This window comes from Haliotis cracherodii, unplaced genomic scaffold, assembly GCF_022045235.1.
Source record: "Haliotis cracherodii isolate W230 unplaced genomic scaffold, xgHalCrac1.p SCAF_10, whole genome shotgun sequence".
Classification (NCBI taxonomy): Eukaryota; Metazoa; Mollusca; class Gastropoda; order Lepetellida; family Haliotidae; genus Haliotis; species Haliotis cracherodii.
Genome location: NW_027266265.1, coordinates 52,422,771 through 52,440,318, shown reverse-complemented (window position 1 = coordinate 52,440,318; position 17,548 = coordinate 52,422,771). Strand labels below are relative to the sequence as shown.

General features: G+C 40.9%; 1 protein-coding gene across 5 annotated transcripts in view; it reads right to left on the bottom strand.

Annotated features, from left to right (window-relative positions):
- The window catches only part of LOC139454516 (inositol 1,4,5-trisphosphate-gated calcium channel ITPR3-like), a 221,133-nt gene that overhangs the window by 182,611 nt on the left and 20,974 nt on the right, over positions 1 to 17,548 (bottom strand). For all 5 annotated transcript variants that reach the window (XM_071236273.1, XM_071236272.1, XM_071236275.1 and 2 more), the window contains exon 2: positions 2,313 to 2,383. In XM_071236273.1, coding sequence (XP_071092374.1) covers positions 2,313 to 2,383 — 71 coding nt within the window. The remainder of the gene's footprint in view (positions 1 to 2,312; positions 2,384 to 17,548) is intronic.

The following is a 17,548-nucleotide window of genomic DNA, read 5'->3' as shown; positions in this document are numbered from 1 at the left end:
CACCCTTGCCCCATACGCATGACCTGTTGGTATCGGATGATACAGAGGCGTTGCAGACGTCGTTTCATCTCACACCCACAACACCATCTTACTATAATGACTTGAATGAAATATATGTAGATATATTTACTAAGTTAGCTAGAGTTAAGTTAGAATACACGATGTTTGTTACACAGGAAACGCCATAATACTATCTGCTATCAGTTGTAAAGGCTCATAAAATGTCCTCACACTGGTTTTTGCTGTTTCGTTGTATTCCTTTATACCAAGTAGACGAGGAATCAAAAGTTGTAATAGAACTATGCCAACAAATTATACCTAATACAAACCCATTAAACAGCAACGTCGTGCCTCATAATTTGCCACCAATAATCAAATTACAGACAATATACGTCAACGTCAAATTCCAAAGTAGGAACGTCATTTAATCATCTAGAGTGAAATGGTACGTTCATTCGCATGTGGTGCACACTGGAAGAATTGTTTACAAATAATCGTGAGATCTGACTTGTAACTAAAGTTAATTGGTTATGTCTACTATGAAATTAAACGCACTTCACTGATTCCTGATAAACATGTTTACCTATAATCAACTAAAAGAAGTGTAGCGCTCTTTAATCAACAGAAGGAAAATAAAACGATTCATCAATGCATGTCGGTTGACATATTTACCAGTAGTAAACAAGCAGGTCTAGCCTGAACCCTAGTATTTAAAGAACACGATATATAATAGTATTACATTGCAACATTCAATCCGAGAAAACCATATCAAGCGTGTGTCTACAGGTCTGCGGGGAGTCGATGGTCCCACGGTGATAAGTAGAGCAATGCATTATGGTCATCAGGGCCCACTTGCACAAAGCGATCTTAGCGTTAAGATTATCGTAACTCCCATACTTTAACATAGGCTTACGATAGTCTTAGCGCTTTGTGCAAGTGGGCCCAGTTCCTGTCAATGTCAGGCAAAACACGATCTACAGCACATGGAACAACGTACTGCAGTTTCAACTGCGCACATCACATCAACACATGGATCACCTCAGCGTACACTCTCATTAAAATCAGATATTAGTTTTCGCTATCGCTAAACAAAGATCTGAGGACATCCCATTACGGGTCACGTCAGAACGACATTTCGCGAACTTTGACCAACCAATGAAATGACTGACAAGAAATCGACATTAGCCAATCAGAAGGCAGCTTTCTCGAGTTTTACGACACAAGTTTCAAACTGGCGTCTACGCTTCGAAACATATTTTGACGTATTCTCGATTATAAAAAATGATAATTTAAAACTGATAAAAAGAACATTGTCGAATGGCTTATAGATATCCTAGATTGTATGGATATAATCATAAAACCCGTAACTGTCGTTCGGAATACTCTCTGTTAAATTTTTCGAGGTTGCATGATTAGAAAACATATTCCGTCCGTCAATTTCATGATGTGGTAAGCGACGCTCTGATTGGTTGGATGAAAGTCTGTTTTGACGTGACCCGTAATGGGCTGTCCTCAGATCTTTGTTTAGCGATAGCGAGAACTAAGATCTGATTTTGAAGAGATTAAATCAGCGTATAGCCCCATGGAACCGGAGAATGGTAGCTGTTTTTTGGAGTACATTTGAACCCATTCATTGAAGGTCTCCAGTGACTATTCGTAACAGATACTGAACTTTACAAAACCTACAAGTCTTACCAGAGCTGGGAACACTTATATCCCAAACACAAATACCATCTTTCCACATGTGGGTCTATATTAATACAGAGAGCATAATACGTTCCCCGACAACATGACACAAAGGGTCCCGTGATGATCAACGACTAGAATTGCTCTTAAGCAACCCATGCTTTTCGTAAGATGTGACAAAAGGGATCGGGTGGTCAGACTCGCTGACTTTTGTCATCGTATCCCAATTGCGTAGATAGATGCTCCTTATGTCAATCACTGGAGTTTCTGGTCCAGACACGATTATTTACAGACTGCCGTCATATTGCTGGAGAATTGCTGGGTGCGGCGGCGTTAAACAACAAACAAACACAAAAACTGTACAAAGTGATCTAACGCAATGAAGCTCAATCCAAAGCTTTCCACATTTGGAAATATCCTTTCGAAGGAGAAACGGCAAGTTTAAATGACAGCTCATTTCATGTCCTTTCCAAACTTGAAACAAACAGTAACTCTTTCAGGGATGGAACACGTCGGGGTTGATTTCAATGGCCACTTAGACCTTGTGCAGGCCAAGACAGGTCTCAAATGTTTAAACAACAGACATATATTTAAGTATAATTACAGAAACCAGAAACGACTCTTACCTGTTTCGTTGACGGCGAGGACAGCCATGCTTCCTTCGTCTTTCTGGTTCTCAGAGACTGGTTTTTATTGCCTGGCAAAATATAACGGAAAACACGAAGGGTCAGAACGATCAAACATTTACTTTACAGATATTGATCAAAGGGCAGTGTCATATGTTCCAACACAAATAAACTCATATCAATCAGTGTACAGTGCTGGGTCCCACCTAGAGGTAATCACTAAAGTGGTTGGAAAACGTCAGAATGGAACGCTGTGCGATATAAACATACATACATACTGACTTAAAGGCTTTAAATGTAGCGTCTTTTTTAACAATATGGAGTGTTGTTAGGTGTATTGGGGCTCGGTTTTAGTAGATTTTCTATCATAAAACGATTCACATGGAACAGAAATTAAGTGTTGTGGAAGGAATAATTTTATGTTTCCACAATGAACCCATACTACGTTGTTTGAGGAGGGTCTTGTGGCGAGCGGGCTGGGTTGTATGATTGAGCTAGGTTATATTTTACTCGGCTGACATCATTTAGCTCGTTCTAGGACCGAGTTGTAATTCGAAATGATGAGTTACGTTGTCAATAACAGTGTCCTGAAGTCACACAGGACGCTGAGTGTACACTGTAGACTGCTATTGGGCACTGCATCCTGTTCATGTAAAGGGCACGATGCATTGTAAGCTGTTATTACCTGAACAAGTGGGACTTTAGTCATGTGTGAGTGGATTTGTGCTAACGTCGCTTCCAACAGTGTTTCAGTTGTATTACAGCTGGTCGTGTGTGTGTGTGTGTGTGTGTTTGTGTGTGTCTATGTGTGCCTGTGTGTGTCTTTGCATGTGTGTCTGTGTGTGTGTGTCTGTGTGTGTGTCCATATATGTGTGTCTGTCTGTGTCTGCCTGTGCCTGTGTGTCTGTCTCTCTATGTGTATGGCTGTGTGTGTATTACAGCTGGTCATGTCTGTGAGTTCGTCTCTGTGTGTCTGTGTCTGTTTGTTTGTGTGTGTGTGTATGTGTGTCTGTATGTGTGTCGGTGTGTCTCCGTGTGTGTGTGTGTGTCTGTGCATGTGTGTCTGTGGGTGCCTATGTGTGCGGCTGTGTGTGTGTGTCTGTGTGTGTATCTGTCTGTGAGAGTGTGTGTCTGTCCACCAACACGGGCTGACAAACCAGGAATCATCATCAGTGCGAACCATAGTGTACATATGAAGTCGATTGAATAACTTTCTGTATATGATAGAATGGTTGACATGGCAACTCGTCATCATCAAGCATAAATTTGCAAGTTTTAAGTATTAAAAAATATGTTTTTATCATACCATGCCATTTTTACAAGATACTAAATCAGTAAATGTTAGTATTGATTGCGCTTTCTTTAAGTGATTAGAAGTTGTACACGAACAAAAAATGTCTATATCAATTTTACAATATAATATTATACGAGCGTGACAGCATGATGTGAGAGGAAAAGTCCAAAATGGTGCATTTCTTCTGTTCACCATGCAGACGCACGAGTAAGGTGCTGACAAACCAAATTCAAAATCATAGCGAATCTGGGACCCGAACCAACGATCTTCGGACCCAACTCTCCAGAACGAATTGCAGCGCCTTAGACGACAGAGCCACTAATGCCCCTTTCCAGGATATCCACTGCCGGCTACAGTCAGTCATGTTGTTAAAAAGCAGCGTAGATCCCCATTGATTCACTCACAGTTAAGGAGCGGTGAGGTAGCCTAGTTGTTAAAACGTTTGTTCATCACGTCGAAGACCCACGTTCGCTTCCCCACAAGGGTACAATGTGTGAAATCCATTTATTTTGTCCACCGCCGTGATATTGCTGAAATATTGCTAAAAGTGGCGTAAAACCATACTCACACACTCAAGATACACGGTCCTATACATGTACGTAACATTGAGGAGGTTTTATACCACTTCCACGTGCGCTAATCACAACGTTAACGTGATGACATGGTCAATCTATATTCGCGATCATTGCAGGTGTTATAGGGACTAAAGCAGTTACGAAGCTTTTATCCCCTTCACGAATAAATCACTTCAACAATTTCCTTTCAGCGGGGTATGATTATTTTCTTATTAATGGGCTTACGTCCAGCACTAATTGTTGGATCGATTCCGTTGATTTTCAAAGCTATTGTTTACAGTTGAAGACACATAACGATTTATGGATCTATTTCGCAAATACAATAATTCATCTTTGATGGAAGCATTGCTAAATTACAGCTTCTTTAATATTTAATCATCTCCTCTTTACACATCTACTCAATGCTAAGATTCCATTAACGCCATCAAATGTAAATATTGCAGGGGAGGTAACTCTCAATGTTCCTTGTTCGGAGTGTTCGACGGCTGGCAGGTGTTGACGTTGTTTTTGCATCACACGTGGTTTCGCTTCAACAATCAACAATGCGGGCAGTTCACGGCTTCTGTAGATTCCCATATGTCCTCTTTCTCGACTGCCACAAATCCAGGTCTTTGTCGCGATACGTTCAAACGGGCTACTCACAAATGCAATTATGATCAGAAGTGGGCTTCAATAGTTATTTACTTCATATCCCATATTTCTACCATGTAAATAAGAGTGTTATGATCAGTTACAAATTAAGGTTTCTTGTGGCATTCTGCTTTCTTTTAGACAGACAGACAGGCAGGAAGTCAAGCAGACAGGCAGACAGGCAGGAAGTCAGGCAGACAGACACACAGACAGGCACTCAGGCAGACAGATATCGTCAGGTGGGCAGGCAAGTGGTTTAAGCAGACAGACTCAGAAGCAGATGTGCAGGCACGTAGACATACAGCCAGACAGACAGACATACAGACAGACATTGTCAGTCAGGCGGAGAAACAGCCCGACATACAGACAAGCATGCAGACAGACAGACAGGCACAGATACAGACAGACTGACATTGTAGACAGAGAGGCACCGTCTGGTAGCCATTCAGAGAGACACTCACACAGACCGTCAGACAGACGGAGGGACGGACATATCAGTTTAATCCAGCCCATACAAAAAGTGTAGTTGTATACATGCAAGGTTCCCGTAGAATGTATATATGGAGTTGAATATTCTACTAGATAGCGTTCACAATATTTCTCAAAGATTTAACATGAGATAGGAAGTTAGGAACAGTTCGGTTTGTGAATATTTGATTTTAGTCATTATACATATGCCTGACTTTTGCCGCGTCCTTTATAAATATCTGATAAAGTACTGACGTGTCATCAGCACAACACAGCGATATGACGGTTGATAAAAGGATTGTGTATGGTCTAGCCGCTTGAACTGAAGTATTACACACTGTATTGAGCATTACGAAATATTAACTTTACAAGACATGTATCCTATACTGTCGTGATACGAATACTCACATACATGTGCTATGAGGAAGTGAAAACTCACCGGTTGATATCACAACGCGGCCATGTCCGCCCACTGTAAGCACAGTACTACAGCTACACACAATAATTACAGCTCATAAGACACAGCGGCCGACCATACACATTTCCTGAGTGACTCACGAGACAACCAGCCCAACCTTGTCTTGTAGTGTGTGCAGCCTTGTCACTCTTGTCAGTGATGTACAGTGTGTGTGCAGCCCTGTCACTGTTGTCATTGTTGTCAGTGACATACAGCGTTGTCTTGTAGTGTGTGCATCCTTGTCACTGCTGTCAGTGATGAACAGTGTGTGTGTGTGTGTGTGTGTGTGTATGATAACCTTGTCATTGTTGTCAGTGACGTACAGCCTTGTCACTGTTGTCGTTCTTGTCAGTGACGTACAGCCTTGTCACTGTTGTCGTTCTTGTCAGTGACGTACAGCCTTGTCACTGTTGTCAGTGACGTACAGCCTTGTCACTGCTGTCAGTGATGAACAGTGTGTGTGTGTGTGTGGCAACCTTGTCGTTCTTGTCAGTGACGTACAGCCTTGTCACTGTTGTCAGTGACGTACAGCCGTGTCACTGTTGTCGTTGTTGTCAGTGACGTACAGCCTTGTCACTGTTGTCACTGTTGTCAGTGACGTACAGCCTTGTCACTGTTGTCAGTGACGTACAGCCTTGTCACTGTTGTCACTGTTGTCAGTGACGTACAGCCTTGTCACTGTTGTCAGTGACGTACAGCCTTGTCACTGTTGTCAGTGACGTACATCCTTGTCACTGTTGTCGTTGTTGTCAGTGACGTACAGACTTGTCACTGTTGTCACTGTTGTCAGTGACGCACAGCCTTGTCGGTGTTGTCACTGTTGTCAGTGACGTACAGCCTTGACACTGTTGTCACTGTTGTCAGTGACGTACAGCCTTGTCACTGTTGTCACTGTTGTCAGTGACGTACAGCCTTGTCACTGTTGTCAGTGACGTACAGCCTTGTCACTGTTGTCAGTGACGTACAGCCTTGTCACTGTTGTCGTTGTTGTCAGTGACGTACAGCCTTGTCACTGTTGTCACTGTTGTCAGTGACGCACAGCCTTGTCGGTGTTGTCGTTGTTGTCAGTGACGTACAGCCTTGTCACTGTTGTCGTTGTTGTCAGTGACGTACAGCCTTGTCACTGTTGTCACTGTTGTCAGTGACGCACAGCCTTGTCACTGTTGTCACTGTTGTCAGTGACGTACAGCCTTGACACTGTTGTCACTGTTGTCAGTGACGTACAGCCTTGTCACTGTTGTCACTGTTTTCAGTGACGTACAGCCCTGTCACTGTTGTCAGTGACGCATAGCCTTGTAACTGTTGTCACTATTGTCTGTAACTGTTGTCACTATTGTCAGTGACGTGTATGTACAATACTGTCTCTGGTGTACAGTGTATGTACAATACTGTCTCTGGTGTACAGTGTATGTACAATGCTGTCTCCGGTGTACAGTGTATGTACACTACTGTCTCTGGTGTACATTGTATGTACAATGCTTTCTCTGGTGTACAGTGTATGTACAATACTGTCTCTGGTGTACAGTGTATGTACATTGCTGTGTCTTGTGTACAGTGTATGTACAATGCTGTGTCTGGTGTACAGTGTATGTACAATGCTGTCTCTGGTGTACAGTGTATGTACAATACTGTCTCTGGTGTACAGTGTATGTACAATTCTGTCTCTGTTGTACAGTGTATGTACAATGCTGTCTCTGGTGTACAGTGTATGTACAATGCTGTCTCTGGTGTACAGTGTATGTACAATGCTGTCTCTGGTGGACAGTGTATGTACAATGCTGTCTCTGGTGTACAGTGTATGTACAATACTGTCTCTGGTGTACAGTGTATGTACAATACTGTCTCTGGTGTACAGTGTATGTGCAATGCTGTCTCTGGTGTACAGTGTATGTACAATGCTGTCTCTGGTGTACAGTGTATGTACAATGCTGTCTCTGGTGTACAGTGTATGTACAATACTGTCTCTGGTGTACAGTGTATGTACATTGCTGTGTCTTGTGTACAGTGTATGTACAATGCTGTGTCTGGTGTACAGTGTATGTACAATGCTGTGTCTGATGTACAGTGTATGTACAATGCTTTCTCTGGTGTACAGTGCATGTACAATACTGTCTCTGGTGTACAGTGTATGTACAATGCTGTCTCTGATGTACAGTGTATGTACAATGCTGTGTCTGGTGTACAGTGTATGTACAATGCTCTCTCTGGTGTGCAGTGTATGTCCAATGCTCTCTCTGTGTACAGTGTATGTACAATGCTGTCTCTGTGTACAGTGTATGTACAATGCTGTCTCTGTGTACAGTGTATGTACAATACTGTCTCTGTTGTACAGTGTATGTACAATGCTGTTTTTGATGAACAATGATAGATCATCTTTATTCCCTCCAAATGCTGAAGACACACTGACAATAGTATGGTATTTTACAATTATATAACAGGGTATGTATTGTGTGAACATGGAATATCACATGGTTATAGAAGGTTATTAAAGAAGTTTTTTCACATTTTTACACACAAAAAACTGTATTTTAATCCATGAATTGACAATATCATATGCACATGTGCCATATAAACACGCCTTTGTATACTGTATACTGTAAGTACAAAGACATAATAAATACTCTAAATCATAGAAGTTGTCACATTTTTCAATTGTTATATGCTCTGCTTTCGAGAGATGAAAACAGGGCAATTTCTGAACTCAACACTCCTAAATCCAAACTGAAAGGGGTGGGGATGCCTTTAGATTTAATTGCCCACTCTTCAATTCTATACAACATGTGCTCTTTAACTCGCCCGCCCAAGCATATAAGTCGGACAATAGATACGAAGCTGAGTGTGTGTGTGTGTGTGTGTGTGTGTGTGTGTGTGTGTGTGTGTGTGTGTGTGTGTGTGTGTGTGTGTGTGTGTGTGTGTGTGTGTGTGTGTGTGTGTGTGTGTGTGTGTGTGTGTGTGTGTGTGAGTTCGGATTGTTTTACTTGTGATAACATGTGGTATGAGGGTTTTATATTTTACATTTAACGTCTCTTTCGTAAGTTGTATCGAGTTGAAACGGAACAAGTCTGTACTGTAACATTCTCTTGAATACATAGTTAAAACGCTATTGCATAATCTTCCAAGGAATAGGAGTGCTCGGTTATTAATGTACGCCCGTAGCACAAATAGGTTGGATAATTCCAAACATTTCGTATACCTTAGATGATAGGTGACACCATCACAAGGATACGAACAGCTGCGAAAGGATTTAGACTATCGAAGTATAGACCATAATTATAATTTATATTAAAAGTTTTCATATATCAAATGGGTACGCTCTAATGTTGTCTTTGCAGTGTTTAGAAGCAGCCCAGTTACATTTCCCTGTTTGGAAATGTGTGCGAATATAAACATGATGACAAACATATTTGCGAATATTCCCAAACAGAAGAAATGCATTCTCACTTGCATTTATACTTCAGACGCCATCTATCACCTAATGTGTATATAACAATGAGCAAAAAAGTAGTCCGTCATGTGAGCCGCCAACAACACAGTTTCGTTATATAATAGGATGTCTGTTTTATTGCCCCAAGGAAGACATTTCCCACGCTCAGAATCAACACTTGAATACAACAAGTCATTGATGTACAACCGAAAGAGCCATGCTGACAGAACACGACCTTGATTAACACCTTGTTTAACATGAATTGTATGCGACTGTTGCCATAATGTTTGAATAATACCAAAATTATATAATTTGAAAAATACCATCCAGTAAAACTTCCTCAAAATATTTCTTGTTTTGGAAATCTGTGGAGAGCTGTGGTTCATTGTGGTAAGCTCTGCTTTCGAGTGATGAAAACAGGGCAGTTTCTGCCCCATCAACTCCCCTAATTCCAAATTGAAATCATAAGTGGTGGGGAAACCTTTAGATTTGATTGCCCACTCTTCCATTCTATACAACAGAAGTCTCTTTAACAGTTTATTTGAGTCCGAGTAATACCTATGTAGTTGGAGGGGCCGTCTTACTTTTACCATGACCTTTCTGGATAGGTAAAATATTTTCCAACATTGACATAATGTGGCATATATTAATCAGAAACAATTAATTTAATAAGGTGACGAACAATAGATCTACAAGAGTATTTGATATGTCCAACCATCAGGACCAATCGACGTTCCAATGTTTATACTTCTTATAGTTGTCAAAACCTCATGAGATGTGAATGGACAGAGCAACATGGACCTGGCGTCCTCTAGCTCATCACAAGATTAAGTTTCAATGTGTTCCCTATGTCTCTGATGTACTGTGTGTGACAGTGCTGTCTCTCCTATATAGACTGTATAGTAATGTCTCAGAGCTTGACAGCTGACTGTTTCAATATCAGCGTTCTTCCCCTATCGTCTTGGCGGCACAAAGTATGTGGTTTTGTTTTCCGAATGGTTTTTGTATGACCATATAGTATTTCATGATTTGTAATGAACTGTTTCACCTGGCACATGTTGGTATTTCATAATAGGGAGCCTATCGTCATGATTACAGACTGTCTGTTACTTCTTCCAGGGCTATTAGAAATTGTAGTGTGGTCTTGTCTCGCTTGTATTGTTAAAACTAAATGCACCAACATGTGACCTTTTTTTGAACGGAAAATAACATTAAAATAAATAAATAACTTTAAAGGGTGGAGTTTCAAACGAACAAATCAAAATTTGTCGCAACATTGTCAGAAGATGGAAATACAGTGTTTTGTTTCGTGCGATGTTTGCGAAAAAAGAAAACACTTTTCTTTCGATATTTTTCTTCTTCTTTTTTATAATGTGTTCTTTTTGGAATTTACATGGTCCTCAAGTTCCAAATTAAAATACATTCATTTACGCTACACATTACGCAGCTAACTGAAAATAAAGGGATCTGAAATTTGTACACATATAAAGTATATGTACATTGATGCAGTTATTCCATGATTTGCGGATCTGTTTCCTTATGCATATGAATCGGAGTTTCTGTTCGTATTGGCAAAGTCCAAACAAGGTAACTTGGCCAAGAAGTTTAACTTAAGCTTCAGGTATATCGATGATCTGATATCGTTCAATAACAATCAAAAAGCCCCTTCCACTGATTTACCCACCTGAACTAGACATAGAGGAGACCAGTGAGACCGCCTCATCTGTTTCATATTTAGATCTATGCATAAAGATTCAGAGTGACAAAACACTCTCCACAAGACTGTATGACAAGAGGGATGGCTTCAACTTTCTATTACTCAACTTTCACTTCATGTCGAGCACTATTCCAGCAGCTCCAGCCTTTGGCGTTTACATTTTGCAACACTTTGAGAGACAATCGAGCATGCTCTTTCTACCTAAGAGGGTCATACGACTCTTTGCTCAGAAGATGCTTTATCATGGTTACAACATTCAAGGCCTCAAGCTTTCAAAAGGTTTTATGGTAGACATGTGGAGGACATTTCCAAAATTTGACGCATCAGTGACAAGAATGATGTTGGATGCAATTCCCTATTATGACTTGTACCATATGTTCCCATGTTTTACAGGTGAACAATTGACTTGCCTTTGCATGTGTTTGTGACGGGTGCCACCGGTGGGGCAGGATACATTGACCTTTTCGCGAACACCAGGCATCATTACTATTTGATAGTGATTCATGAACACATGCTCATGATATAGTCCGAATTGTACAATCGACAGTCCTTTATGCAGAGATTTCTATTGGATATGGATAGGGTTTTGTCGCTTTATTTGCAGGTGGACACAGCAGATGTTATTCAAAATTAACATATCGTTTTAGTTTCAACAAAATCGGTAAACGCGCTATGGTGTCAGTGGATTTTCAGGTCATTCACCAAGTGTCATCACGGGTTTCTAGTGATCCATTCATATGGCTTTCATCGCCCTTTTGCCTTATACCTACCCCCAATGGAATGTGTTTCTGTCGGTAATCGAGACAGGTTATTCTCTCGAATTGTTGAGTGTTATATTGCCAAGACGCTGAAACATTTTACGGGCGCTTCTTGTTGTGCCCCATTCAGTGTGGCGACGAAACCGATCAACATATATTCTCTGTACAACGTTAAACATGTGAGGGTGTTGGAGTGATTTTATGCAGGGATTCACTTCGTCCCCGGAATGATTGTTGTCAGCTGTATCATAGTTACAGTGTTGTCAGCTGTGTTATAGTTACATCGTTGTCAGGTATGTAATAGTTACATTATTGTCAGCTGTATTATAGTTACATTATTGTCAGCTGTATTATAGTTACATTGTCATCAGATGTATTATAGTTACATTGTTGTCAGCTGTATCAAAGTTACAGTGTTGTCAGCTGTATTATAGTTACATTGTTGTCAGCTGTATTATAGTTACATTGTTGTCAGATGTATTATAGTTACATTGTTATCAGATGTAGCATAGTTACATTGTTATCAGCTGTATTATAGTTACATTGTTTTCAGCTGTATTATAGTTACATTGTTTTCAGCTGTATCATAGTTACATTGTTGTCAGCTGTATTATAGTTACATTGTTGTCAGCTGTATTATAGTTACATTGTTGTCAGCTGTATTATAGTTACATTGTTGTCAGATGTATTATAGTTACATTGTTGTCAGCTGTATTATAGTTACACTGTTGTCAGCTGTATCATAGTTACATTGTTGTCAGCTGTATCATAGTTACATTGTTGTCAGCTGTATTATAGTTACATTGTTTTCAGCTGTATTATAGTTACATTGTTGTCAGCTGTATTATAGTTAAATTGTTGTCAGATGTATTATAGTTACATTGTTGTCAGCTGTATCATAGTTACACTGTTATCAGATGTATCATAGTTATATTGTTGTCAGCTGTATTATAGCTACATTGTTATCAGCTGTATTATAGTTACAGTGTTGTCGGCTGTATTATAGTTATATTGTTGTCAGCTGTGTTATAGTAACATTGTTGTCAGCTGTATTATAGTTACATTGTTTTCAGCTGTATTATAGTTACATTGTTGTCAGCTGTATTATAGTTACATTGTTGTCAGATGTATTATAGTTACATTGTTATCAGATGTATTATAGTTACATTGTTGTCAGCTGTATCATAGTTACATTGTTATCAGATGTATCATAGTTACATTGTTGTCAGCTGTATTATAGTTACATTGTTGTCAGCTGTATTACAGTTACATTGTTATCAGATGTATCATAGTTACATTGTTGTCCGCTGTATTATAGTTACATTGTTGTCAGCTGTATTATAGTTACATTGTTGTCAGCTGTATTATAGTGACATTGTTGTCAGCTGTATTATAGTTACGCTATTAGTTGTAGTATAGACCCTTGAAGACCCGGGTTAGAATAGGTCACGAGCAACCCATTCTTGTCGTAAGATTCGACTAATGGGATTAGGTGGTTAGGCTCGCTGACTTGGTTGATGTATATTATCGTATCCCAATTGCGTGGATCGATGCTCATGATGTTAATCACTATATTGTCTGGTCCAGACTCCTCGATTATTAACAGACCGCCGTCATATAGCTGGCATTTTGCTGAGTGCGGCGTCTCACAACAAAGAAAAGGAAAAGACAGTATTATTAGAGCTTCATTTTTGTCAGCTGTTTTATAGTTACATTGTTATCACCAGTTGTCATTTGTACTGCAGCAACAGTATTGTCAGTATTGAAAATACAATCTTCACGCAGAAACAAATGAAATTTCTGTGGTCTGTGGTAGTCAGCAAGCAAAACCACAGCTTTGTAACAGGGGTCACACTATCTTGACATCACCCTTGAGTCGCACAGTGTCGGGATAACAAACTATTCTTGTCGTTACAGTGTTCTTTACAAAACGGACAGCATTCAGCCCAGCTATAGCTTGTGATCTGATTAATGTTATTCCAATCAGAACCCAGCATCAACGTTTCGGTATCACTCACAGAATCGCAATAATATGATTCATCCAAACTATCACCGGGTTATTGTTTATAAAGAATTTGTTATTGAAAATAAATCAGACTCCTTTGACGTGATATTAATCAGATCCCCATTGCATTCTCGTTACTGTATAAAACCTTATTGATTGTTGGAAGTGGCAGGTGAGATCCACCTCCTCGTGTTGGCATCGATCCCATCACTGATGCCGTTGTTCCCTTCGACAAAGTGCTACAAGCCGATTGTTATTTCAGGGAGATCCGCTGTCGGTCGGCGATTATTGTTTTCTTTCAGTGAGTAATTAGCCAGTATCAGCTCTGTTAATGTTAAGGGTGACGCATGTCCGGCTGGGAAAACTGTCGCTGTAGATCATAGTGCACACCGGTGGTCCCAGAAAACAACAAACGTTCTTTTTGATGTGATAACGTTAGAATAGTGTGACCACAGCGCTAAATTGCACGATTTTCGTAATGTTGCAACACGGGTATGATGTGACATGACCAAAACGCTTCTCTGCAACATTCCTGTAACACTTCATTGTTATACTCTTTTATTCAAAATTGTCATGCGTGTCATCACTTTTTGGCATGGCTGATGGTTAGATTATGTTCGCGCATTTAAATAGTATTACCGTTAATTGGTGGAAGTGACTTATTTAAATACTGTTGATTTTGTGAAGTCTTTCTCTCCCTTCCTCTCTCTCCCCCTCTATCTCTCTCTCTCCCTCCCCTCTCTATCTCTCTCCCCTCTCTCTCCCCCTCTCTATCTCGCATTCTCTGTCACTCGTTCTCTCTCTGTCTCTCTCTCACTTTCTCTTTCAGTCTCTCTCTTTCGCTCAGTCTCTCTCTTTCTCTCTCTTTCTCCCTGTTTCTCTCTCACACTTTCTCTTTCAGTCTCTCTCTTTCTCTCAGTCTCTCTTTCTCCCTGTTTCTCTCTTTCTCCCTGTTTCTCTCTCACTCTTTCTCTTTCAGTCTCTGTTTTTCTCCCTGTTTCTCTCTCACTCTTTCTCTCTCAGTCTCTCTCTTTCTCTCAGTCTCTCTCTTTCTCCCTGTTTCTCTCTCACTCTTTCTCTTTCAGTCTCTCTCTTTCGCTCAGTCTCTCTCTTTCTCCCTGTTTCTCTCTCACTCTTTCTCTTTCAGTCTCTCTCTTTCTCCCTGTTTCTCTCTCACTCTTTCTCTCTCAGTCTCTCTCTTTCTCTCAGTCTCTCTCTTTCTCCCTGTTTCTCTCTCACTCTTTCTCTCTCTCAGTCTCTCTCTTTCGCTCAGTCTCTCTCTTTCTCCCTGTTTCTCTCTCACTCTTTCTCTTTCAGTCTCTCTCTCAGTCTCTCTCTTTCTCCCTGTTTCTCTCTCACTCATTCTCTCTCTCAGTCTCTCTCTTTCGCTCAGTCTCTCTCTTTCTCCGTGTTTCTCTCTCACTCTTTCTCTTTCAGTCTTTCTCTCAGTCTTTCTCTTTCTCCCTGTTTCTCTCTCACTCTTTCTCTTTCAGTCTCTCTCTTTCTCTCTGTCTCTCTCTTTCTCCCTGTTTCTCTCTCACTCTTTCTCTCTGTCTCTCTCTTTCTCCGTGTTTCTCTCTCACTCTTTCTCTTTCAGTCTCTCTCTTTCGCTCAGTCTCTCTCTTTCTCTCACTCTCTCTCTTTCTCCCTGCTTCTCTCTCACTCTTTCTCTCTGTCTCTCTCTTTCTCCGTGTTTCTCTCTCACTCTTTCTCTTTCAGTCTCTCTCTTTCGCTCAGTCTCTCTCTTTCTCTCACTCTCTCTCTTTCTCCCTGTTTCTCTCTCACTCTTTCTCTCTGTCTCTCTCTTTCTCCGTGTTTCTCTCTCACTCTTTCTCTTTCAGTCTCTCTCTTTCTCTCACTCTCTCTCTTTCTCCCTGTTTCTCTCTCACTCTTTCTCTCAGTCTCTCTCTTTCTCCGTGTTTCTCTCTCACTCTTTCTCTTTCAGTCTCTCTCTTTCGCTCAGTCTCTCTCTTTCTCTCACTCTCTCTCTTTCTCCCTGTTTCCCTCTCACTCTTTCTCTCTGTCTCTCTCTTTCTCCGTGTTTCTCTCTCACTCTTTCTCTTTCAGTCTCTCTCTTTCGCTCAGTCTCTCTCTTTCTCTCACTCTCTCTCTTTCTCCCTGTTTCTCTCTCACTCTTTCTCTCTGTCTCTCTCTTTCTCCGTGTTTCTCTCTCACTCTTTCTCTTTCAGTCTCTCTCTTTCTCTCACTCTCTCTCTTTCTCCGTGTTTCTCTCTCACTCTTTCTCTCAGTCTCTCTCTTTCTCCGTGTTTCTCTCTCACTCTTTCTCTTTCAGTCTCTCTCTTTCGCTCAGTCTCTCTCTTTCTCCCTGTTTCTCTCTCACTCTTTCTCTCTGTCTCTCTCTTTCTCCCTGTTTCTCTCTCACTCTTTCTCTTTCAGTCTCTCTCTTTCGCTCAGTCTCTCTCTTTCTCCGTGTTTCTCTCTCACTCTTTCTCTTTCAGTCTCTCTCTCAGTCTCTCTCTTTCTCCGTGTTTCTCTCTCACTCTTTCTCTTTCAGTCTCTCTCTCTGTCTCTCTCTTTCTCCGTGTTTCTCTCTCACTCTTTCTCTTTCAGTCTCTCTCTTTCGCTCAGTCTCTCTCTTTCTCCGTGTTTCTCTCTCACTCTTTCTCTTTCAGTCTCTCTCTCAGTCTCTCTCTTTCTCCGTGTTTCTCTCTCATTCTTTCTCTTTCACTCTCTCTCTCCCTCAAAATATGTATTTAGAAAATGGCGTTTCATGGGACGGAGCGGTTGTCGACCTCGGTTTCAAATATCCGAATTGTGTTTTTCAATTTGAAGATAATGTTTTAGGATTGAGAAATGATACTTTCCTACCCAGTACAGGAAATCAATTGTAAATCACAATCTTAAAATAGCTTTTTCTTTACGAAAGCATATAACCATATTATGATACTTGGGGTTGTAATGCAATGATATTACAACGTTTCTGAACGTTACTCTGCAACGTAACATACCCACGTCTCCACAACATTGTGATAACGATGTGTGTTCGCTGGTACGGTAGCCTTGACCCTCAACCTTGTTTAACTTGTTCTGCTTCCTATCGCGTGCAAAGACTTGAGGAAGTCATTGATTGTTCATTCCAGGCGCTGCTTTATGCTGTAGCGACCCTGACATGATTTTACTGGGAAGGTCACATGGGTTCTCTAACTATAGGTCATTGTTTTACGATATCTGATCAATCAAGACATGACACTGGTGTCGTTTGCATAAGGAAATTCTGTTGTTACGTATTAGCCCACGTGGAAGATTAGGTTTTCCAGCATCGCTTCAATGCTTTCTTTAAAGATAGAGTCCACAGCGCCCATTTTAGGAAATATCCATACGTCGTAGCGGGTGACCTGTTTGATACTGAGACAGTGTCTTTCAATTATTAGGTGATGTGAGATGAAATGGGGGTTTAACGTCGCGTTTATAGTAACATGCATGGGCGTATGCGTGTGTGCGTGTGTGTGTGTGTGTGTGTGTGTGTATTTGTGTGTGTGTGTGTGTGTGTGTGTGTGTGTGTGTGTGTGTGTGTGTGTGTGTGTGTGTCTATGTGTGCCTGTGTGTGTCTTTGCATTTGTGTCTGTGTGTGTGTGCGTGTGTATGTGCGTGTGTGTGTGTATGTCCATATGTTTGTGTTTGTGCCTATGTGTGTGTCTGTCTGTGTGTGTCTGTGTCTGCCTGTGCCTGTGTGTCTGTCTGTCTATGTGTATGGCTTTGTGTGTCTGTATTACAGCTGGTCATGTCTGTGAGTTCGTCTCCGTGTGTCTGTGTCTGTTTGTGTGTGTGTGTGTGTCTGTATGTGTGTCGGTGTGTCTCCGTGTGCATGTGTGTCTGTGCATGTGTGTCTGTGGGTGCCTATGTGTATGGCTGTGTGTGTCTGTATTACAGCTGGTCATGTGTGTGAG